The 25,205-nt window shown below is 40.4% G+C and overlaps 1 protein-coding gene across 2 annotated transcripts in view; it reads left to right on the forward strand.

Annotated features, from left to right (window-relative positions):
- The window catches only part of LOC126273102 (dynein intermediate chain 2, ciliary), a 305,511-nt gene that overhangs the window by 105,589 nt on the left and 174,717 nt on the right, over positions 1-25,205 (forward strand). For both annotated transcript variants that reach the window (XM_049976536.1, XM_049976535.1), the window contains one exon: positions 22,488-22,764. In XM_049976536.1, the coding sequence (XP_049832493.1) occupies positions 22,488-22,764 (277 nt within the window). The remainder of the gene's footprint in view (positions 1-22,487; positions 22,765-25,205) is intronic.

Genomic DNA, 25,205 nt, shown 5'->3' on the forward strand with positions numbered 1-25,205 from the left:
TAAGCGGAAGTTCTGTAAAATGTTGGTAGGTGCCGCCATAACTAACTTCTGCCGTCGAATGTATGTAGCGCTACACAGGATTGCTTTGCAGGCACTAAGATAAATACTGGCAGCCAAAACCTATGCGTCAGTAAATAAATTTTAAAAAAAGGTGGAAGACGAGCTTTTTTCTCCGCCCCGAGTTTTGACCACTGCATTTTCATACATTATCCAACGAAGTAAATACAAATTCCGTAATGTTCATCTTCGAATGTAGCAGCATTTCAATGTACTACGAAAATCCGACTGGCAAGACTGTTTAGGGATTTTGTCAAAATGGCCAACTCTACATTCTGAATTTTTTCCTACCTGTGAGAAGAGATGGTTGCTAATAGGAACTTTTATGAATTGTGAATCACATGCAGTATTCTCTTCACCACAATAATAATATGAATATAAACATTTTGCCATGTATTCTTTCGTGTTTGCTGCTATCTCATTTAAATCCTGTCTGCCTAATAAACTACAAAACTAGAGTGAGACAACAGCAAGTGCGGAAGAATATACATATCATGTCATTTTTATATTCACATTATTCTTATGCGTAATAGTGCTACAGTCAGAAATGAAGCATGGCAATTCACTAGATTTTTAAATCTAAGATGATTCTAATTTCCGTGCAGAATGCAATGTACTAAAGAGGTGTCTCCAAAGATTTTCAAACGGAGAAAATTTTTCGCTAAGCTCTCGTTCAGAACATCTTCTATTATACGCAGTCTATTATTTGGTTCTTGTTGATCATTATCAAAGAAAGCAGCAGTGTAAGTAACAACAAATAGCAGTCCCTTGCTATTGTTTCGCTAATGAGACAATTCCTCTCTCTTTTTTTTCATTGTTGGTGGCGGTAGTGCTCACAAAAGCAAGCCATGCCGCGAGCGGTGACAGGCTGTAAAAACTCATTATCAGAATGTGAAAACAATGCATGACACAGTACAGTACTGCATTTTCAACTTAGAGTGATGTAAACACCTATAACAAAGATAACGGCACTTATGAGATCAAAGAAAAATAAGCAATCAATTCAAACCAGACGAAGCACGTGAGAAAGGAAGGGTATCCGTACAAATACTGACGGAGCACCTGATACATAGCAATGACTACCTGGTAAAGCTTAAATGCTAAGCTTACGACTAGAACCAAACTCTTTCCCTTCTGGTTGCTACACTTTCTTTGTCAGGCAGTAGAGTTGGCCTTTACACCAGTTTTCTCTCCCCATATTCAGAACAGTACTGGAAGAAGTACAGGCAATTAGTAAAAAACCAAAAGGTGTCTCAGTAAACCTATCCATTAAAAATTCAAAACATAAAAGTAAAGTAGCATGGTATGTAATTAACGTATAATGATTTAGTGAAAAGAGTGCAAATAACAGAAATATTATTAAGTGAATGGTAACTGAGAACACATACTCAACAAAAACGCTATTCATTTGAAGGACAGTGTGTGATGTCGATAGACATTTAAAAAACTCCCAAACCCCAGCTCTCACAGCAATTAGGTCCTTTCTCAGGGAGGATGGAAGTATTGGTTGGACAGAAGAGATGGACTGACTTGTTGTGAGGATGAGAGGTAACATAGGTGAAGGAGGAGGCATGACAGAGACTGAGAAGTCAAAGGCAGTATATTGGTAAGCACTATGGCAGCTCATTTCAGAGATGATGCAAAGACTGGATGAGAATGAAACATGGAAGTGAGAAGTTAAATAATAGTGGAATTAAAAGCTGAAGAGTGGTGGTGCAGAGAGGGGGCTAACAAAGTGAGTGACTGGGAGAGCAGAGAATTGAGATAAAGAAATGATGTTGTAACTAAGTGTGTAAAAAATAAAATACACTCCTGGAAATGGAAAAAAGAACACATTGACACCGGTGTGTCAGACCCACCATACTTGCTCCGGACACTGCGAGAGGGCTGTACAAGCAATGATCACACGCACGGCACAGCGGACACACCAGGAACCGCGGTGTTGGATGTCGAATGGCGCTAGCTGCGCAGCATTTGTGCACCGCCGCCGTCAGTGTCAGCCAGTTTGCCGTGGCATACGGAGCTCCATCGCAGTCTTTAACACTGGTAGCATGCCGCGACAGTGTGGACGTGAACCGTATGTGCAGTTGACGGACTTTGAGCGAGGGCGTATAGTGGGCATGCGGGAGGCCGGGTGGACGTACCGCCGAATTGCTCAACACGTGGGGCGTGAGGTCTCCACAGTACATCGATGTTGTCGCCAGTGGTCGGCGGAAGGTGCACGTGCCCGTCGACCTGGCACCGGACCGCAGCGACGCACGGATGCACGCCAAGACTGTAGGATCCTACGCAGTGCCGAGGGGACTGCACCGATACTTCCCAGCAAATTAGGGACACTGTTGCTCCTGGGGTATCGGCGAGGACCATTCGCAACCGTCTCCATGAAGCTGGGCTACGGTCCCGCACACCGTTAGGCCGTCTTCCGCTCACCCCAACATCGTGCAGCCCGCCTCCATTGGTGTCGCGACAGGCGTGAATGGAGGGACGAATGGAGACGTGTCGTCTTCAGCGATGAGAGTCGCTTCTGCCTTGGTGCCAATGATGGTCGTATGCGTGTTTGGCGACGTGCAGGTGAGCGCCACAATCAGGACTGCATACGACCGAGACACACAGGGCCAACACCCGGCATCATGGTGTGGGGAGCGATCACCTGCACTGGCCGTACACCTCTGGTGATCGTCGAGGGGACACTGAATAGTGCACAGTACATCCAAACCGTCATCGAACCCATCGTTCTACCATTCCTAGACCGGTAAGGGAACTTGCTGTTCCAACAGGACAATGCACGTCCGCATGTATCCCGTGCCACCCAACGTGCTCTAGAAGGTGTAAGTCAACTACCCTGGTCATCAAGATCTCCGGATCTGTCCCCCATTAAGCATGTTTGGGACTGGATGAAATGTCGTCTCACGCGGTCTGCACGTCCAGCACGAACGCTGGTCCAACTGAGGCGCCAGGTGGAAATGGCATGGCAAGCCGTTCCACAGGACTACATCCAGCATCTCTATGATCGTCTCCATGGGAGAATAGCAGCCTGCATTGCTGAGAAAGGTGGATATACACTGTACTAGTGCCGACATTGTGCATGCTCTGTTGCCTGTGTCTATGTGCCTGTGGTTCTGTCAGTGTGATCATGTGATGTATCTGACCCCAGGAATGTGTCAATAAAGTTTCCCCTTCCTGGGACAATGAATTCACGGTGTTCTTATTTCAATTTCCAGGAGTGTACATAATAATAAAGGGGGCAAAATAACACTGTGGGATGTATCAATCTCAGTTTTAAATTTGAAATGGCACACCCGAATCACTCAACAAGAATATCAATCAGGCTAGATGAAAAAAGAAAAACAAAAATAATTTATATTATTATATAAAATAGTAATGTAGGCAAATATAGATTGTTACTTGCCATAAAGAAGATACATCAAGTCAACAGGCTTGATTGAAAGACACTCACATGTAGCTTTCAGCCACAGTCTTTGCTTTGTCAATAAAGAGAGAGAGGCACACAAACACACACACACACACACACACACACACACACACAACACACTCACTCACACAAGGAAGCACACCTCAAGCACACACACCCGCCAACTGCTATATTTCAGGCCAGAATGCAACATCACGTGGGATGCAAACAGTAATCTGGAGTGGATGGGGAAGGGGAAGGGATGGTAGTGTACAGGTGGGGAGACAGGAGCACACTGTCAGGCACAGTGTCAGGGCGTTGTGGGGCAGGGAGGTGGGGAAAAAAGGAAGAAAAAATGAGAGGAGCAGAGAAAGATGGGTGGATGCATTGGCAGGGGGCTTCAAATAAAAAGGGTAGGAGATGAGAATGGGAGGAGATGACAGGACATAGGGGGTGGAAACTGCTGGGTGGAGGGTGTGGGGACAGTATGTTATGCTAGTTTGAGGCCAGGATAACTATGGGAGCTGAGAATGTGTTGTAAGGATAACTTCCATCTACGCAGTTCAGAGAAGCTGATGGTGGTGGAGGGAAGGATCCAGATGGCTCGGGTAGTGAAGCAGCCATTAAAAACAAGTGTCTTATGTTCAGCTGCATGTTGTGCCTTTGGGTGGTCTACTTTGCTCCTGGCCACAGTATGGTGGTGGCCATTCATTCTGGTGGACAGCTGGTTGGTAGTCATACCAATATAAAAAGTTGTGCAATGATTGCAGCAGAGCTGGTAAATGACATGGCTGCTTTCACAGGTGGCCTGGCCCTTAATGGCGTAAGCTAAACCTGTGACAGGACAGGATTGGGCAGGTTTTGCATGTGTGCCTTCCACAGGCATATGATCCTTGTGGCAAGGGGTTGGAATTGGGAATGGCGGAGGGACGGACTAGGATGTTGTGGAGGTTGGGTAAGTGTCAGAATACCACTTTAGGAGAGGTGGGAAGTATCTCGGATAGGATGTTCCTCATTTCAGAGCATGATGATAGGTAATCATCATAGGTGTCTTCTTGACATAAGTAGCAATCTATCTTTTTCTATATTGTTGATATTTGCACATGGGGTTTCCATTGTTTGAAATATAATTTTTAACTTTTTGACAGAAACCCAAAAACATCAATGGTGAGGATCAAAGAAGTTAAAGAAGACCTGAGGGAAATGGAAGTAACAGAGGAATAAATGGAAGAAAGTGAAAAGTTTAGAGTAAAAGTAAAATAATTTAAGGGCTTCCAGGAGAAAAGAAAGAAAAAGAAAGGTAAAAATAGGTGCAGTGTTGACAGAAGAAAGAAGAGAAAAATATAGGGACACAATGAAAAATTACTGGAAAGAAAGAAAGGAGAAAAAGAACACTTAAGTTATTTCTTGTGGTCCTTAGTAGGCCAAACCAGTAAAAAAGAAAATGAAGCAGGGAGCAGGGGTGATTATATGTTAAGTCGAGGAGGGTGATGAGATGTTATACAGCAACTCCCCACAGCCCCACCCCCAGAGTTCAGGGAAACTGGTACTTGCTGGAACAAAAGAGGCTGTGTGATGTAGCAGGCAATCAGGATTTTGAGTTATGCTACAGAGTATTTTCTGTAGTTGTGTACTGGATGTCTCCAAGATGAGTAGTACATTTCTGTCCCTTCATGTGCTCAGTCAGTTTGGTGGTGGTCATACTTATATAAAACACAGTCAGTGGATTTAAAATGGTAAACAACTTGCATGGTTTCACATGTTTTTCTGTGTACTATGTTGTGGGATTTTCCAGTGGTGCAGATGGAGCAAGTAGTAATTGGTGGGTTTTACAACATGGTCATTTGTAGAGATAGAAACCTGGAGCTTGGGATAATGGTGTGGGAATGCCATATGGTTCAGTAAGCTTGTTGAAGAGGTTAGGATGATGACAGAATGCTATGGTAGTTGGTGTGTGGAGAAGGAAGGTGTCTCACTACAGGGCTTGACTGTTCGCAGATGATGCTGTAATTTACCGTCTAGTAAGGTCATCCGAAGACCAGTATCAGCTGCAAAGCGATTTAGAAAAGATTGCTGTATGGTGTGTCAGGTGGCAGTTGACGCTAAATAACGAAAAGTGTGAGATGATCCACATGAGTTCCAAAACAAATCCGTTGGAATTCGATTACTCGATAAATAGTACAATTCTCAAGGCTGTCAATTCAACTAAGTACCTGGGTGTTAAAATTACGAACAACTTCAGTTGGAAGGACCACATAGATAATATTGTCGGGAAGGCGAGCCAAAGGTTGCGTTTCATTGGCAGGACACTTAGAAGATGCAACAAGTCCACTAAAGAGATAGCTTACACTACACTCGTTCGTCCTCTGTTAGAATATTGCTGCGCGGTGTGGGATTGACGGAGGACATCGAGAGGGTGCAAAGAAGGGCAGCTCGTTTTGTATTATCGCGTTATAGGGGAGAGAGTGTGGCAGATATGATACACGAGTTGGGATGGAAGTCATTACAGCATAGACGTTTATCGGCGTGGTGAGACCTTTTTACGAAATTTCAGTCACCAACTTTCTCTTCCGAATGCGAAAATATTTTGTTGAGCCCAACCTACATAGGTAGGAATGATCATCAAAATAAAATAAGAGAAATCAGAGCTCGAACAGAAAGGTTTAGGTGTTCGTTTTTCCCGCTCGCTGTTCGGGAGTGGAATAGTAGAGAGATAGTATGATTGTGGTTCGATGAACCCTCTGCCAAGCACTTAAATGTGAATTGCAGAGTAGTCATGTAGATGTAGATGTAGATGTAGATGGAGAAAGTCAGTCTTGGTAGAGTACAATATTGAGGCAATCGGAACTTTAGTGGGAAGGGATGCAGAACTTCTAATTTGAGGAGTTGGAGGTGTATTATTTGTAGAGTGCGAGGAGGACACTGCTCAAGAGATTTATTAGTGAATAAGATGTGTGGGATAGTTGGCTTGTATGCGGGAGGAGACCAGACAGGGAGGTCATTTGTCTCATCAGATTAGGGGAGGACGGGGAAGGAAGTCAGCCGTGCATTTTTAAAGGAACCATTCCAGCATTTGCCTGGAGTGATTTAGGGAAATCATGGAAAACTTAAATCAGGATGGCCAGCCACGGGATTGAACCTTCCCAAATGCAAGTCCAGTGTGTTAGCCACTGTGCCACCTCACTCGGTGTGTGTGGGATAGTTGCAGGAAGGAAAAGTGGTGGGGATATTGTTGGTGTACAGTGTAGTGATTCTTCTGGAAAACCTGGAATTCTCAATAAATTACATTTTACCTGGAAAAATCAGGAAAATCTCAGGATATTTCAGGAATTTTGTAGAATCTCAAGGAATTCTGTGTTTTTAACTTATTGTTGTAATTTAATTGTATGGAGCCTTATAAATTTGAAAATTTCAAAGTGTGTTAAGTATTTGAATATTAGTCCATGTAAATTACTGATTTTTAAAAACTGCACTTCAACTACAACTGAGAATAAAGAAAAGTAGTTACTGTGAGACGCTCAACTACCTCTCCCTCCCATTCATTATCAGTTTCTCAGGAGCTTCTTATGACATTGTCTTCTTCCCCATACGAAGAATTATCAGCTCATATTTCTTGTCCAAGTTTGAGTAGCCCCTTGATGCAGGTGTTGAGGATTTTGTGAACAGCACAAATACATTTTGCCATGGAGAGGAGTGATTATGTGAAAGGGATGGCAGCTGTAAAGTGCAGATGTTACTGTTCATTGGTAGATCTTATATGGACTGAGGTTTGGATGTGGAATTTGATGCGATGGAGGTCAACATCAAGGGAGATGCCTTTGGTTTTGGAAAAGAGGCAGGTGAATCTGAGTTGGGAGGCAAGTCATTGCAGGATGTGAGCAGTTCTCTTTTATCGTGTGCAGATAACAAATATGTCATCAATAAACCTGTGCCAAGTCAGAGGGTTCAGCTTCTGAGTCTTTAGGAATGACTTTTCCTTGTTGCCCATAAAAAGGTTAGCATATCACAGGGCCATTGTAATTCCCATAATAATCTCTGGGATGGTTTTGTAGATCTGCACTTCAAACTGAAGTAGACAGGTAATGATGAAATTGACTAGGCTGATAATAAACAAGATTTTAGAGAGACTTTCAGGTTCCAAGAATGGTTGGTGTCTTTGATGTAGGATGGCTGGTTCTGTTTTATGAGCTGGAGGTGTTAGTCTATGAGAGATGAGAGGCATTTGATGGTTGCTTTGGAGCCAGCTATAGTATGACAGGTGGGGTGGTTGTTATTTTTATATTTTGGGAACCATGGAGAAGGTGTGGATTCATGGAAGAGGAAGAGTCAATTGCCTCTATTGATACAGTTGTGAGGGAAGTTGAGTTTTAAAGATTTTCTGAAGCTCAGCCTCACTGGAAGGTACAGGGTCACAAGGAACAGTTTGGTATGTTGAGGTGTCCAATAGCTGATTGTTGCTGTTCTGCCACATACTTCTCATTGTCAAGAACCACAGTAGTGGAGCCTTTGCTCATGGGAAGGAGGGTGAAAGGGTGCTCTGCCTTCAAGTGACAATTTGATTAAGGTTTAGTGTATCAGTGGTATTGTTCAAGAAGAATTGGAAGACAATGCAGGAAGTGACAAATTCTGGGAATACTGGGAGAATGCATGACAATGGTAGCATGACTGTCATGTGCCTCTCTGACAGCGCCATTTCAGTCCTGCTCACACCACATCCCTGCCACACCAGTGCCGGCATCTCTGCCATACCACTTCTGTTTGGATTGGGCCACACAGTCATAGAGAATGCCATTTACAAATTTACTCACAAAATTTTGAAAGAATTAAATGACAAAATAGCATCTGCTGGTATTTTCTGTAACCTATATAAGTATCTGACTGTGTGATCACAATATTTTTCTAAATAAATGGATAATGCCATATCTAACCAAAAGAATAAAGGAAAATCCAAGATGGAATGTAACAGTATTTTGAAAAGGAAATTTGCTACTCACCATATAGCAGAGGTGCTGAGTTGCAGATAGGCACAACAGAAAGACTGTCAAAAATGAGGTTTTGGCCAGCAAGGCTGTCTCTGGCAACTGGAGCCACACAGTTCCAGAGACTGCAGTCATGTGTGTTGAGTTGCATTTGCATGTGTGTGTGTGTGTGTGTGTGTGTGTGTGTGTGTGTGTGTGTGTGTGTGTGTGTGCGTGTGTGTGTCTGTCTGTTGTCTATTTTTGACGAAGGCCTTGCTGGCCAAAAGCTTATTTTTGACATTCTTTTTGTTGTACCTATCTGCGACTCAGCACCTCCTCTATGTGGTGAGTAGCAACTTTCCTTTTCATAATATTGTCAAAAGAATAAAGAAAATTGTATATAAGGATACAACCAATGCAAGCAGGGGAGATTACTCCGAGTGGAAAGAAATCAATTATGTTGTTCCACAAGACTAAATCTTATATCCACTGTTGTTTCATGCATGTGTAAATAAGCATATGTATATTATACAAAAAGTAAAATTAGTTCCTTTTTTGTTGTCACACTGATATCATTATCAGTTGAAAAACATACATGGCAACAGAAGAAATGGTAAATAATGCTCTTAAAATTCTTATTGAGTGATTTTCTGCAAATGGTTGCACTCTCAGTTTCAAAAAGACTTGACATATTCAGTTCTGCCCTTCTACAGGGATTATTGGTAGTTGAGAGCTCCATTGTTAGACATGTGATGAAGAATCTTAGGGATATGACTGCCAAGGACAGGAATAAAACCAAGTGCACTCTTTGTGGATACCAGGGGGGAGTCAGCTCAGATGTCCTTCTTGCTTCTTGATGCCATGAAGTACACAGGTTGCAGCCAATTGCAGGTGGTGGCTTATGTCAGTGCTAATGATGTGTGTTGCTCTTGACTGGAAGAGGTGGCCTCTTGGTTCCAGTTGCTATCTGAAGTGGTAAAGATAGCCATTCTTGGTTGCATGATGAAGACGGGTTTTGAATGAAGGCAGGTTTCTGCCAGGGGTGGTTTAAGGCACAAGTGACACAAGCCATAGCTTTTTGCACGAAGCTGAGAGATGCGACACAACTGTAAGATTTCTGTACTGGATATATGACAATTAATAGTGACTACTCTGGGTGCCAAGCCGAGAAAGGCACCAGGGGCACCTAAGTGCAAGATTCACGTACAGTGAATTTCACAATTAGTAGTGAAAACTGACATGGACAAAAGGGTACGAGGGGAAAGGAGGGAGGGGAGAGTTCCAAATGATGAGTCACTTGTGGGACAGAATGTTCTTGAACTGGTCCTGGGTTCTGCTTAATAGGACATGTGTCTATTACACACAGTGCCCATTACACATAGGAGGCATCTGTATGGATAGCAGGGGATGTATGGAGTGGACTGTGCAGTTTTTTTAGGTTCATCTATGTCTACACCTACTTCTGCTGTATGGTGTATGGCAGGGGGTACCATGTACCTCAACTAGTCATTTCCTTTCCTAATCCACTTGCAAATGGAGCTTTGGAAAAATAACTGTTTGTATGCCTCTGTATGAGCCCTAATTTCTCATATCTTGTTTTTGCAGTCCTTACGTTGGTTGCAGTAGAATCATTCTGCAGTTGGCTGAAAATGCCTGTTCTCTAAATTTTCTTAATAGCATTTTGCCAAAAGAATGTTGTCTTCTCTCCAGGGATTCACAAAGCATCTCTATAATGCTCATGTGTTGACTGAAACTAACTGGTAACAAATATAACAGTTCATGTTTGAATTGCTTTGATTTCTTCCTTTAATAGGACCTGGTGGTGATTTGTAACACATGTGCGATACCCAGGAATGGGTCGCATAAGTGTTTTGTATGCAGTTTCCTTTGGAGGTGAATTACACATTCCTAAAACTCTCCAAATAAAAGGAAGTCGTCTATTCAGATTCTGTACTGCCATCCTTATGTGCTTGCTCTATTTAATATTGCATTGCAATGTTAAGCTTAGATATTTAATTGACATGACTGTGTCAAGCAGCTACCCACTAATACTGTTAGGTTAAATAAAGGGTCTCAAGAAAGTATAAACAGGGCTTCAGTCTCCAAAGGTGCAGGTCAGACACAGAACAAGGGTAGACTCCGGAATCATTGGTAATATAGTTGTAAAAGAGCTAGAGCTCAAATTACTAACAGAAAGCTTAGATTGTTATAGCAAGGGGAAACTACGGCCTTAATATTTCCTGAGGGCATGCAGCTTTACTGTATGGTTAAATGATGATGGCGTCCTCTTGGGTAAAATATTGCAGAGGTAAAATAGTCCCCCATTCGGATCTCCGGGCGGGGACTACTCAAGAGGACGTCGTTATCAGGAGAAACAAAACAGGCGTTCTACGGATCAGAGCATGAAATGTGAGATGCCTTAATCGGGCAGGTAGGTTAGAAAATTTTAAAAGGGAAATGGATAGGTTAAAGGTAGATATAGTGGGAATTAGTGAAGTTCGGTGGCAGGAGGAACAAGACTTATGGTCAGGGGAATACAGGGTTATAAATACAAAATCAAATAGGGGTAATGCAGGAGTAGGTTTAATAATGAACAAAAAAATAGGATTGTGGGTAAGCTACTATAAACAGCATAGTGAATGCATTATTGTGGCCAAGATAGACTCGAAGCCCACGCCTACTACAGTAGTACAAGTTTATATGCCAACTAGCTCTGCAGATGACGAAGAAATTGAAGAAATGTATGAGGAAATAAAAGAAATTATTCAGATAGTGAAGGGAGACAAAAATTTAATAGTCATGGGTGACTGGAATTCGTCAGTAGGAAAAGGGAGAGAAGGAAACATAGTAGGTGATTATGGATTAGGGGTAAGAAACAAAAGAGGAAGTCGCCTGGTAGAATTTTGCACAGAGCACAACTTAATCATAGCTAACACTTGGTTCAAGAATCATAAAAAAAGGTTGTATACATGGAAGAATCCTGGAGATACTAAAAGGTATCAGATAGATTATATAATGGTAAGACAGAGATTTAGGAACCAGGTCTTAAATTGTAAGACATTTCCAGAGGCAGATGTGGACTCAGACCACAATCTATTGATTATGAACTGTAGAATAAAACTGAAGAAACTGCAAAAAGGTGGGAATTTAAGGAGATGGGACCTGGATAAACTGACCAAACCAGGGGTTGTACAGAGTTTCAGGGAGAGCATAAGGGAACAATTGACAGGAATGGGGGAAAGAAATACAGTAGAAGAAGAATGGGTAGCTTTGAGGGATGAAGTAGTGAAGGCAGCAGAGGATCAAGTAGGTAAAAAGATGAGGGCTAGTAGAAATCCTTGGGTAACAGAAGAAATATTGAATTTAATTTATGAAAGGAGAAAATATAAAAATGCAGTAAATGAAGCAGGCAAAAGGGAATACAAACGTCTCAAAAATGAGATCGACAGGAAGTGCAAAATGGCTAAGCAGGGATGGCTAGAGGACAAGTGTAAGGATGTAGAGGCTTATCTCACTAGGGGTAAGATAGATACTGCCTACAGGAAAATTAAAGAGACCTTTGAAGAAAAGAGAACAATGTGTATGAATATCAAGAGCTCACATGGAAACCCAGTTCTAAGCAAAGAAGGGAAAGCAGAAAGGTGGAAGGAGTATATAGAGGGTCTATACAAGGACGATGTACGTGGGGACAATATTATGGAAATGGAAGAGGATGTAGATGAAGATGAATTGGGAGATATGATACTGTGTGACGAGTTTGACAGAGCTCTGAAAGACCTAAGTCGAAACAAGGCCCCAGGACTAGACAACATTCCATTAGAACTATTGACGGCCATGGGAGAGCCAGTCCTGACAAAACTATACCACCTGGTGAGCAAGATGTATGAGACAGGTGAAATTCCCTCAGACTTCAAGAAGAATATAATAATTCAAATCCCAAAGAAAGCAGGGGTTGACAGATGTGAAAGTTACCAAACTATCAGTTTAATAAGTCACGGCTGCAAAATACTAACACGAATTCTTTACAGACGAATGGAAAAACTAGTAGAAGCCGACCTTGGGGAAGATCAGTTTGGATTCCGTAGAAATATTGGAACACGTGCGGCAGTACTGACCCTACGACTCATCTTACAAGCTAGATTAAGGAAAGGCAAACCTACCTTTCTAGCATTTGTGGACTTAGAGAAAGCTTTTGACAATGTTGACTGGAATACTCTCTTTCAAATTCTGAAAGCGTCAGGGGTAAAATACAGGGAGCGAAAGGCTATTTACAATATGTACAGAAACTAGAGAGCAGTTATAAGAGTCGAGGGACATGAAAGGGAAGCAGTGGTTGGGAAGGGAGTGAGACAGTGTTGTAGCCTCTCCCCGATGTTATGTTATTCAATCTGTATATTGAGCAAGCAGTGAACGAAACAAAAGAAAAATTTGGAGTAGGTATTAAAATCCATGGAGAAGAAATAAAAACTTTGAGGTTTGTTGATGACATTGTAATTCTGTCAGAGACAGCAAAGGACTTGGAAGAGCAGTTGATTAGAATGGATAGTTGTCTTGAAAGGAGGATATAAGATGAAGATAAACAAAAGCAAAACGAGGATAATAGAATGTAGTCGAATTAAGTCGGGTGGTGCTGAGGGAATTAGATTAGGAAATGAGACACTTAAAGGAGTGAAGGAGTTTTGCTATTTGGGGAGCAAAATAACTGATGATGGTCAAAGTAGAGAGGATATAAAATGTAGACTGGTAATGGCAAGGAAAGTGTTTCTGAAGAAGAGAAATTTGTTAACATCGAGTATAGATTTAACTGTCAGGAAGTCATTCTTGAAAGTATTTGTATGGAGTGTAGCCATGTGTGGAAGTGTAACATGGACGATAAATAGTTTGGACAAGAAGAGAATAGAAGCTTTCGAAATGTGGTGCTACAGAAGAATGCTGAAGATCAGATGGGTAGATCACATAACTAATGAGAAGGTATTGAATAGGATTGGGGAGAAGAGAAGTTTGTGGCACAACTTGACTAGAAGAAGGGATCGATTGGTAGGACATGTTCTGAGGCATCAAGTGATCACCAATTTAGTATTGGAGGGCAGCGTGGAGGGTAAAAATCGTGTACGAAGACCAAGATATGAATACACTAAGCAGATTCAGAAGGATGTAGGTCGCAGTAGGTACTGAGAGATGAAGAACCTTGCACAGGATAGAGTGGCATGGAGAGCTTCATCAAAGCAGTCTCTGGACTGAAGACCACAACAACAAAAAAGGAGAGTCTGTACGACAACTATAACTATCTACACAATACACACACATAAAGATAAGCTAAGGTATTATATACACAGGAATGGGACACTAAACTACGAGATCTTTACTTAAGCTGCGCAACTATTTAATCACAACCGATACCAAAGAGTTACATGTTTGCACCTGTTACTGTCCTTCAAAGTAACTACCAGCATTGTGTAGAACCCGTTGCCTGTGATGTGGAAGGCGTTAGCAGAGGCTGTTCTGTTGATGGTGTGAATGGAGTGGTCTACTGCCTGTTGAATCTCTGGAACAGTTCTGAAGCGAATGCCACAACGTGAGTCCTTTATCTTTGGAATAAAATCAAAGACCAAGGACTTAAGTCTGGGGAGTGTGGCAGATGGTACAGTAATTCCCAGTCCCATCGACCGAATAGAGCAGCCACAGCTTGCCATGTATGCGCCCACACATTATCGTGCAAAATGATGGGTGGGTTGCGCAGAAAGTGTCGCCGCTTCTTTCACAAAGCTGGTCGCAGGTGATGCTCCAAAAACAAACAATAATACTGTGCATCAACAGTCTGCCATGGAGGAATGTATTGCATTAGGATAACACTATCACAGTCATACACGAGAATCACCATAACTTTCACCATGCTGGGGCTCTGATGCACTTTCAATTTTCACGGCGGCCCATAATGACACCATTCGTTGGACTGGCGTTTCAGTTTTGACTTCTTGGCATTCGCTTCAGAACTGTTCCAGAGATTTGACAGGCAGTAGGCTGCTCCATTCGCATCGTCAACAGAACAGGCTCTGCTAACGACTACCACATCGCTGGCGATGGGTTCTACACAATGCTGGTAACTTCTTTGAAGGACCGTGACAGGTGCAAACATGTAACTCTTTTGTTACAAGTCTTTTCTGAAGATCTGTATCTTTACCTTATGTTTTCACTCCTTTATCATAACCTTGACTATATTCCTTGCAAATAAACATTATATGTTGGCAATAAATCTAACAGAAATATAGTTAATTCCTGGCCAGTAGGATCTGTAAGAGCGAAAAATCCCAGAAAATGTTCCTTTACTTTAGCTATCTTCGTAGACGATTTAAGAAGGATAATCTAACCACTATTGAAAACTGTTCTTCATGTGCTGAGTTTGGTGTGAAATCTAAAATGATAGAAAAAAAAACATTTAATTGGTTTCAAAACCCCCAAAAGGATTGGGGAGAAGAGAAATTTGTGGCACAACTTGACTAGAAGAAGGGATCAGTTGGTAGGACGTTTTCTGAGGCATCAAGGGATCACCAATTTAGTATTGGAGGGCAGCGTGGAAGGTAGAAATCATAGAGGGAGACCAAGAGATGAATACACTAAGCAGATTCAGAAGGATGCAGGTTGCAGTAGGTACTGGGAGATGAAGCACCTTCCACAGGATAGAGTTGCATGGAGAGCTGCATCAAACCAGTCTCAGGACTGAAGACCACAACAACAACAGATTGTTATAGACACTGAAAGCCGTACAAAGCCAGAGATAAGTTCAGCCAAACTTTTTGCCAACAACCTAACAGTCTTCACAAAGGATAGATTAAATACAGTTGGTGGTGACATGTTTGTTGCTGTGATAAGTGGTTTATCTTGTAGTGAAATTGAAGTAGTTAGTTCATGGGTGTTAGTATGGATGAGGTTGTACTTCACAACCAGAATAAATTAATAATTTGTTCACTTTACAAATGCCCCCCACCCCCTCCCAATCTTCAAAGAAAACTTGAGTTTCACCATCAAACATCATCTGAAATTGTTCTAAATGCTTTCTCCAAAACTTATTGTAAGCAGTTAGTTTAGGAATTCACTCAAAGCATAAATGGTTGTGGCAACATACTTGACCTCTTAGGAACAAATTATCATGAGCAGATAGTGAGAATCTTGATGGAAACAGGGATTGGTGACTACAAGGTTATTGTAGTGAGACTAAATACCATAACATCAAAAAACACCAAAAATAAATCTAATATACATACACTTAAAAAAGCAGATAAAAAGCAGATAAAAGTCCGCTTGGTGCCTCCCTAAGAGGCACTCTCTATTCCCTCCAAATTAAGTATGTACGTGTAGGCCAGATGTGGCCTGAATTCTAAGAAATAGTATTGACAACAATTGAGATTTATATACCAAATAAAGGGGAAAATATCACCTTTGGTACATAAAACAGATCAGAATACTGTTGCAGAAGCAACAAAAATAGAATGCCAGATTTAAAGAATGCAAAAGCCCCATGATTGGTAACGTTTTACAGAAGCTCATAATTTAGCCTGGGCACCAGTGTGAGGTGCTGTTAATAGTTACCACAATGAACTACACCAGCAAGACGCAATCAATACCTTCATTGCTCTGTATCAATGTTAACATTACTAACAATTGTCCCACTATGGTGGAGTTACTTAATATGGTTTTCCAAAATTCCTTTTTCAAGGAAGACAAAGAAAGTATTACAGAATTTTAATGTAGAACAGCTGCCAACATGAGTAACTTGATGTAGAGAAGAAACTTAAATCAGCTAATAAAGGCAGGTCCTCCAGTCCAGGCTTCTTTCAAGAAGAAACTTAAATCAGCTAATAAAGGCAGGTCCTCCAGTCCAGGCTTCTTTCAGAGCATGATAATCAGCAATCATGTAAAAACACTCACTCAACAAAGGGACTGGAAAGCTGCACTATTTGTACAAGTTCACAAGAAAGGAAATAGAAATAATCTGCTGTATTGCAGACTCATATCACTGACATCATGTACTCTGTGTGAACTTTATGAATTACATGATCTGTTGACATATAGTCATCACTGATTCAGAAAATATCATTCATATGAAGTAATAATTGCTATCAACAGGGGATTTCAAATTGACACCATATTTCTAAATTCCTAAAAGGCTTTTGACACAGTCCCTCATAAACAGCTTATAATCAAATTACATGCCTGTGAAATACTGTCTCAGTTGTACAACTGGATTTATGATTTTTTGTCCATAGAAGGTCATGGAAAATCTCTGATTAAAGCAGAAGTATTATTTGGCATTTTCCATGGAGTTGTTATTGGCCCTCTGATGTTCCTAATCTATGTAAATGATTTACGAGACAATCTGAGCAGCCATCTTAGATTGTTTGCTGATGATTCTGTTGTTTACTGTCCAGTAAAGTCATCAGAAGATTAAAACAAATTTGAAAATGATTTAGATAACATAACATATCTGTATGTTCCAGCCTCCCCCCCCCCCCCTCCCAGCCCTCCTCCCTCCCACTGCTATGAACCATGGACACTGCTGTCGGTGGGGTAGCCTGTGTGCCTCAGCAATACAATGAGCCATACCATAGGTGCAACCATAATGGAGGGGTATCTGTTGAGAGGCCATACAAACGTGTGGTTCCTGAAGAGTGGCAGCAGCCTTTTCAGTAGTTGCGGGGGCAACAGTCTGGATGACTGACTGGTCTGGCCTTGTGACACCAACCAAAACAGCCTTGCTGTGTTGGTATTGCGACAGCTGAAAACAAGGGGGAATTACAGCCATAATATTTGCTGAGGGCATGCAAGTCTACTGTATGGCTAAATTATGATGGCATCCTCTTAGGTAAAATACTCCAGAGGTAAAATAGTCTCCCATTCGATTTCCAGGCATGGACTACTTAGAAGGCGTTCATCAAGGAGAAACAAAACTGGCGTTCTATGGATTGGAGTGTGGAATATTAGATCCCTTAATGAGTCAGGTAGGTTAGAAAATTTAAAAAGGGAAATGGACAGATTGAAGTTAGATTCAGTAGGAATTAGTAAAGTTCGGAGACAAGAGGAAAACTGCTTTTGGTCAGGTGAATACAGGGTTATAAATACAAAATCAAGTAACAGTAATACAGTAATGGGTTTAATAATGAGTAAGAAAATAGAAATGCATTTAAGCTACAATGAACAGCATAGCGAATGCATTATCATAGCCAAGACAGACACAAAGCCTGCACCTACCACTGTAGTACAAGTTTATATGCCAACTAGCTCTGCAGATGATGAACTTGAAGAAATGTGTGGTGAGATAAAGGAAATTATTCAGATAGTTAAGGGAATTGAAAATTTAATTGTGAAGGAGGAATGGAATTCAGTAGTAGGAAAAGGGAGAGAAGCGACAATAGTAGGTGAATATGGACTGGGGGAAAGGAACGATAGAGCTTCCTGCCATGTAGAATTTTGCACAGAATCTAATTTAATCATTGCTAATACCTGGTTTAAGAATCATGACAGAAGATTGTATATATGTAAGCGACCTGGAGACACCAGAAGATTTCAGATTGATTATATAATGGTAAGAGAGAGCTTTTGGAACCAGATTTTAAATTGTAATATATTTCTAGGCGCAAATGTGGACAATGACCACAATTTATTGGTTTTGAATTGTATGTTAAAACTAAAGAAATTGCAAAAATGTGTGAAATTAAGAACACGGAAACAGAGCTTGTTGAGAGTTTCAGAGGGATTATTAGGCAATGTTGGCTAGAACGGGGGAAAGTTGGGTGGTTGATTTTTGGGAGGGGACCAAATAATGTCATTGTTCCCATTGGATTAGGGAAAGATGGGGAAGGAAGTTGACCATGCCCTTTCAAAGGAACCATGTCGTCATTTGCCTGAAGCGATTTAGAGAAATCATGTAAAATCTAAATCAGGATGGCCGAGCAGGTTTGAACCATCATCCTCCTGAATGTGAGTCCAGTGTGCTAACCACTGTACCATCTCGCTCGATAACAGGGGAAAGGAATACAGTAAAAGATGAATAGGTAGCTTTAAGAGATGAAACAGTGAAAGCAGCAGAAGATCAAACAGTTAAGAAGACAAGGCCTAGTAGAAACCCTTGAATAATACAGGAGATATTAAATTTAATTGATGAAAGGAGAAAATTTGAAAATGCAGCAAATGCAGCAAGTGGAAGGGAATGCAAACGTCCAAAAATTGAAACTGACAGAAAGGGCAAAATGGCTGAGCAGTAATGACTTGAGGGCAAATGTAAGGATTTAGAAATGTATGTCACTAGGAAGAAAGATAGCTATTACCTACAGCAAAATTGAAGATGCCTTTACAGTAAAGAGAAATTGCTGTATGAATATTAAGAACTCAGATGGAAAACCAGTTCTAAGCAAAGAAGGGAAGCTGAAAGGTGGAAGGAATATATAGAGGGTATGGACAAGAGTGATGATTTTATATAAATGGAAGAGGACGTGGATGAAGATGAGATGGGAGATAAGATACTGGCGAGAAAAATTTGACAGAGCACAGGAAGACCAAAGTCGAAACGAAGCTCCAGTATTAGTCAACATCGTGTCTGAAGTACTGATAGCCTTGGGAGAGCAAGCCATGATAGAACTCTTCTATCTGGTGTGCAAGATGTATGAGACAGGCGTAGTATTATCAGACTTCAAGAAGAATGTGATAATTACAATTCCAAATAAAGCGGGTGCTGACAGGTGGAAATATTACTGAACTATCAGTTTAATAAGTCATAGTTGCAAAATACTAACACTTATTCTTTACAGAGGAATGAAAAAACTGGTAGAAGCTGACTGGGGGAAATCAGTCTGGATTCCAGAGAAATTTAAGAGCACATGAGGCAATACTGTCACTACAATTTATCTTAGAAGATAGTTCAAAGAAAAGGAAATCTACATTTATAGCATTTGTGGACTTGAGGAACAACTTATACATAAACCAGATGGCAGTTATCAGAGTTGAGGGGCATAAAAGGGAAGCAGCAATTGAGAAGGGAATGAGACTGGGTTGTAGCCTATCCCCGATGTTATCAAATCTGTACACTAAACAAACAGTGAAGGAAACCAAAGAAAAACTTGGAGCAGGAATTAAAGTTCAGGTTTGCCAATGACACTATAATTCTGTTGGAGGCAGCAAAGGACTTGGAAGAGCAGTTGAATGGAATGGACAGCATCTTGAAAGGAGGATATAAGATGTATATCAATAAAACCAAAGTAACAATAATGGAATGTATGTGAATAAAAACAGGTGATGCTAAGGGTATTAGATTAGAAAAAGAGACACATTAAGTAGTTAAATTTTCTTATGTTTTGGACAGCAAAATAACTGGTGATGGTTGAAGCAGAGCGGATATAAAATGTAGACTGGCAATGGCAAGAAAAGCAAATGACGAAGAGAAATTAGTTAACATTGAGTATAGACTTAAATGTTAGGAAATCTTTTATGAAGGTGTTTGTCTAGAGTGTATCCATGTATGGAAATGAAACATAGACTACAAATAATTTAGATAAGATGAAAATAGCAGCTTTTGAAATGTTATGTTACAGAACAATACTGAGGATGAGATGGGTAGATCATGTAACTAATCTGGAGGTACTGAATAGAACTGTGGAGGCAAGGAATTTGTGGCACAACTTGACCAAAAGAAGGGATCAGTTGATAGGACACATTCTGAGACGTCAAGGGGTCACCAATTTAGTAATGGAGAGAAGTGTGGGGGTAAAACTCGCAGAGGGAGACCAAGAGATGAATAGCATAAACAGACTCAAATGGATTTAGGTTGCAGTAGTTACTTGAAGATGAAGAGGCTTACATGGAGAGCTGCATCAAACCAGTCTTCGAACTGAAGACCACAACAATAACATCTGTATGGTGCAAATAGTGGCAATTGACACCGAATAAGTTCAAAAAATAGCTGTTCATTTTATATTATAAAGAAATAGGGGAGACTGGATCACAGATATGATAAGCGAGTTGAGGTAGCAGCCATTAAACAACAGGTGTGATTTTTTTCTCCGCAGGGAATTCCAATGACCAACTCTCTTCCCCCGGTGCAAAAATATTTTCCTGACTTCCACCTGTATGGAGTGGAATGACCAATATAATAAATTAAGAGAACTCAGATCTTGCACAGAAAGATTTAAGTGTCTGTCTTTCCTGCACACTGCTCGTGTGTGGAATGGTAGACTCTGAAGGTGTTTTGATGAAACTTCGGCCAAGCACTTAAGTGTGAATTATCAAGTAGTCATACAGATGTAGATGGGAGACAGGGATATTACAGAAATGATAAGTGTAACATATGGTGAAGAAATAATAACTAGGGTAGAAACTTAAAAAAATTTAGGCGTCTATATTGAAGGGAGTTTAAACTCAAAAAACACATTTTGGAACTCCCAAAACAACCAATTTCAGCCACATCTGCACTTTGAATCATTGCCAATCTTGGGACGAAACAAGTCTGTAAGTTAATAGTTGCATATTTTCATTCAGAATTATATACTTTATGAATAATACCATCTTATAGATATCTGTTTTAGGAGTTAGGCATTTTGATTAGAGCTTCACAATATATTTATTCCTTCATGAAGTTTTTTGGTAACAAGCCACTGCAGTTCAAAAGGAACAGTGATAAACCTAAATTCAATAGTCAAAGTAAAAATGACACTTATTACTCCACATTAAGGTTGGCTTTAGGGCTAAAAGGGTGCACAATGCTGCCACAAAAATTTTTGGTCACCTATCCCTTGATATAAAATGTCTGACAGACAGCAAAATCAAATTTAAAAAGAAACTGAAGAAAAATTTCTCTTTGAGAAACCGCTAGAAACTGCTGCATTTCCAATCAATAAAAGTAATTAGTCAATGAATCTTTATATAAACTAAGAGGTTTTAACTTAGTCTGTGTGGTATTGAGTGAGGTCACAGAGTGTTAAAGGTGTAGAGCTAACATTGAGCAGAACTAAGGTTCAAACCCCATCCAGCAGTTAATATTATACAAGTGCCAGTATGTTTTCTTAGAAGTAGTCAACGCTAATATTCTCCACCATTCTCATTCAACTGAGATAATTCTTTGCCTCTAATGATAAACAATTCAATATAATGTTATACCCTATCTCTCGTTTACACTGTAATTTTCAAATTTTCACAAAGACACTATTGGATATGTAATATTTTATGAATAAATGAACTGGTTGCTGAATGAATGGTTGAAATACACACAAAAGTGATATTATGAGGAAAAAATTGCTAATGATTACAATTTTTTAAAACATGCTATACATAAACCTGTCAAATAATGAAGGAACCATTATTCAATAACTACTGAATTTCCAGATCTATTTCAAAGTTATTGATGTTTATAGCTTTTATCTATATTTTAGTTCAGGTGCAGTTGATACACCCAAGTGAGGTGGCACAGTGTTTAAGAGAACTTTATTTGTGGTCAGGAGGCATGGGCTTCAAATCCCGTTCCATTTTTCCAGGTTTAGGCTTTCTGTGGTTTTCCTGAAATAGAGTTCTCTGCTGTGATGAATGCTTTAAAAGAACATGGCTGATTTCATTCTCCACATATATTTTCTTTGAACTTGTGCTCCATTTCTAATGCTCTTATTATCCCAGAGATTTTAAATCCCAAGCCTCTTGTTTTCTTCGTGTCATTTTTAAACCTTTCTCCTAACGTCATTCTCTCTCATTTAAAAAGTACAAGCTGCACAAATAAATAGAATTTCCAAGAGAGATGTATAAAGGCTTTTGTAACTCCCAGCAACAGTGGGCATTGACGATGTATCACATTCATTTGGACCATTGATGGTCAAAATTATTGTGTTTGTTGTCATTTCCCAAATATTGAGAAAAATATGATGTGGCACTAACACCCAAAAAAGAAAAAAAAGAAATTGTTGTATTGTCTCAGTCTTTACTTGCGTAACTACAAAGTTTAATTTATGCGGGACATCTATCTCTTGATCCCTGTTTGCCTATTAATAGTGAGTAATTTTTATGTAATTGGTTACTGTTATTATTAGGATGTGGATACGCAAACAATACCTCCACCACGTGCAAAGTTTTCTGAACAAGTAACGCAGTGGGTTATATATGATGCATATCATGAAGATTTCTTAACACAACAGCGTGAAAAAGATAAGGAAAAGAAAGAGAAACCTGCAACATCTGGAGCTATGAAGAAAGAAGAAACAAAAAAGAAGGAGGTTCAAGTACTGGATGTAAACAGCCGAATGCTAATGGCTGTGAAGATACTGGAAAGAATGGTCAATCAGAACACATTTGATGAAATAGCACAAGGTAAAAATATTTTCTGGCTTTCATTCATTTTATTAATCCATTTGTAAATTACATGTACAAAATCTTTCTTAAATTGTGTTTGAGCACATGTTAGTCCTTATTTTTCAGCAGTCTCTACTATACAATGTTAGTCCTTATTCTTCAGCAGTTTCTACTACACAATGTAAGCAACACTTATAATAGTGGATTAGATGTGTCGCAACCATCTTATCTATGCTAATTCCTTCCCTACATTATTTTACCTTCTTCTTCCACCTTTAAGGTTTTTTCTTCTTTTAATGAATAAATTATTGTGTACACAGAACCTTTTCTCAGAAGTTAACTATTATGCTTGATCTTGAATTACAAAAACTTACCTAGGATGCAGACTGAGAAATATATCCTGTTTGTCCTGGAATTTGTACAGTTAAAGCAACATACCAATCTCTGCACAACTTTGAAATCTTATTAGGAGCTGACTGGATATTTATGGCAGTTTATCTTTTCTCCAGACAGTAACCCATTATAAATCTGTCTACATCATATGGCACATGTTGGAGGGTGCCTTGTACCCCTACTAGTCATTCCCTTTCTTGTTTCATTTGCAAATGAAGGAAAGAAATATTGAATTTATTTTTTTATTTGAGATATATATTCCATGGATCCAGTATGGCATGATTACGCATAGATGTGGAATGAGTCAAAGCAAATACAATATAGATATCATACAATACAATACATACTGGTATATTACACATGGTAGATGAATGATTCAATACAATACAATAACATATCTAAAAACAAAGTTGATGTGACTTACCAAACAAAAGCGCTGGCAGGTTGATAGATACACAAACATACACATAAAATTCAAGCTTTCGCAACCAACGGTTGCTTCTTCAGGAAAGAGGTAAGGAGAGGGAAAGACGAAAGGATGTGGGTTTTAAGGGACAGGGTAAGGAGTCATTCCAATCCCAGGAGCGGAAAGCTTACGTTAAGGGGGGAAAAGGACAGGTATAGACTCGCACACACACACACACACACACACACACACACATACATACAAGTAGACATTTGTAAAGGCAAAGAGTTTGGGCAGAGATGCCAGTCGAGGCAGAAGTACACAGGCAAAGATGTTGTTGAAAGACAGGTGAGGTATGAGTGGCGACAACTTGAAATTAGCGGAGGTTGAGAGGCCTGGCAGATAATGAGAAGAGAGGATATACTGGAGGGCAAGTTCCCATCTCCGGAGTTCTGACAGGTTGGTGCTAGTGGGAAGTATCCAGATAACCTGGACGGTGTAACACTGTGCCAAGATGTGCTGGCTGTGCACCAAGGCATGTTTAGCCACAGGGTGATCCTCATTACCAACAAACACTGTCTGCCTGTGTCCATTCATGCAAATGGACAGTTTGTTGCTGGTCACTCCCACATAGAAAGCTTCACAGTGTAGGCAGGTCAGCTGGTAAATCGTGTGGATGCTTTCACACGTGGCTCTGCCTTTGATCGTGTGCATCTTCTGGGTTACAGGACTGGAGTAGGTGGTGGTGGGAGGGTGCATGGGACAGGTTTTACATCGGGGGCGGTTACAAGGGTAGGAGCCAGAGGGTAGGGAAGGTGGTTTGGGGATTTCATAGGGATGAACTAAGAGGTTTCCTCCGCAGTCAATAAAGCAGCAGCCTCGGTGCGACTATGCATTCTGGCAGACAAGTGCACTTCCCTGCCCGCTACAGAGAGGAACATCCGAGCTCTGCTCTCACCAAGGGGGCTCATGTGGCGACTACCGCACACATCGATCGCAGCCAATGTGTAAAATTCGCACCAACCACAGAGATCATTCTCCACATTTTGCATGGGAGTCACAGAGAAGAGAGCCGTCGACTGTGATTCTCATACCTACCTTTTTACTCTTTGTTGTTGATTCTGTTTTATATATTCTCTTACTTGACAACCTGTTATATGTGAGAGAAATAAAAAAGAAACTTGAGTTCAGACTCCATTAGTTTCCGATTTCTAACTGTGCTTGCGTGGGTACACACCTACTTACGTAACAGGCTTCACAGTAACATACTTCATTCTGTCAGGGAATATACCTTGATTTAGAGAGGCATTGAATATACGAGCTAGAACTTTATAGAGTTAGTTACAGCTCGCTTTTAGCAGTTTGCTGGAAATATTGTCTACACCCAATAAATTTTTACTTTTTAGAGAAACTATGGTTTTTCTTACTTCTTGCACAGTTATGGGGGCCATACCTATCATGTCAATAGAGTTAGGGAAAAGTTCTTTCAGAGATTTTATTGCATTTTCTGAAGAGCCTTTGCATGTTGTTTTGTCAGCAACAGTTAAAAAGTGCTCATTAAAGATTTTAGCTACAATATCTTGATTTTGAACTAGCTTACCTTTATTGTTAAAAGAGCAATATTTTTAGTCTTGTTGGGATAATTTGCACTAGTCTCATT

The sequence above is a fragment of the Schistocerca gregaria genome, chromosome 5 (genome assembly GCF_023897955.1).
Source record: "Schistocerca gregaria isolate iqSchGreg1 chromosome 5, iqSchGreg1.2, whole genome shotgun sequence".
Classification (NCBI taxonomy): domain Eukaryota; kingdom Metazoa; phylum Arthropoda; class Insecta; order Orthoptera; family Acrididae; genus Schistocerca; species Schistocerca gregaria.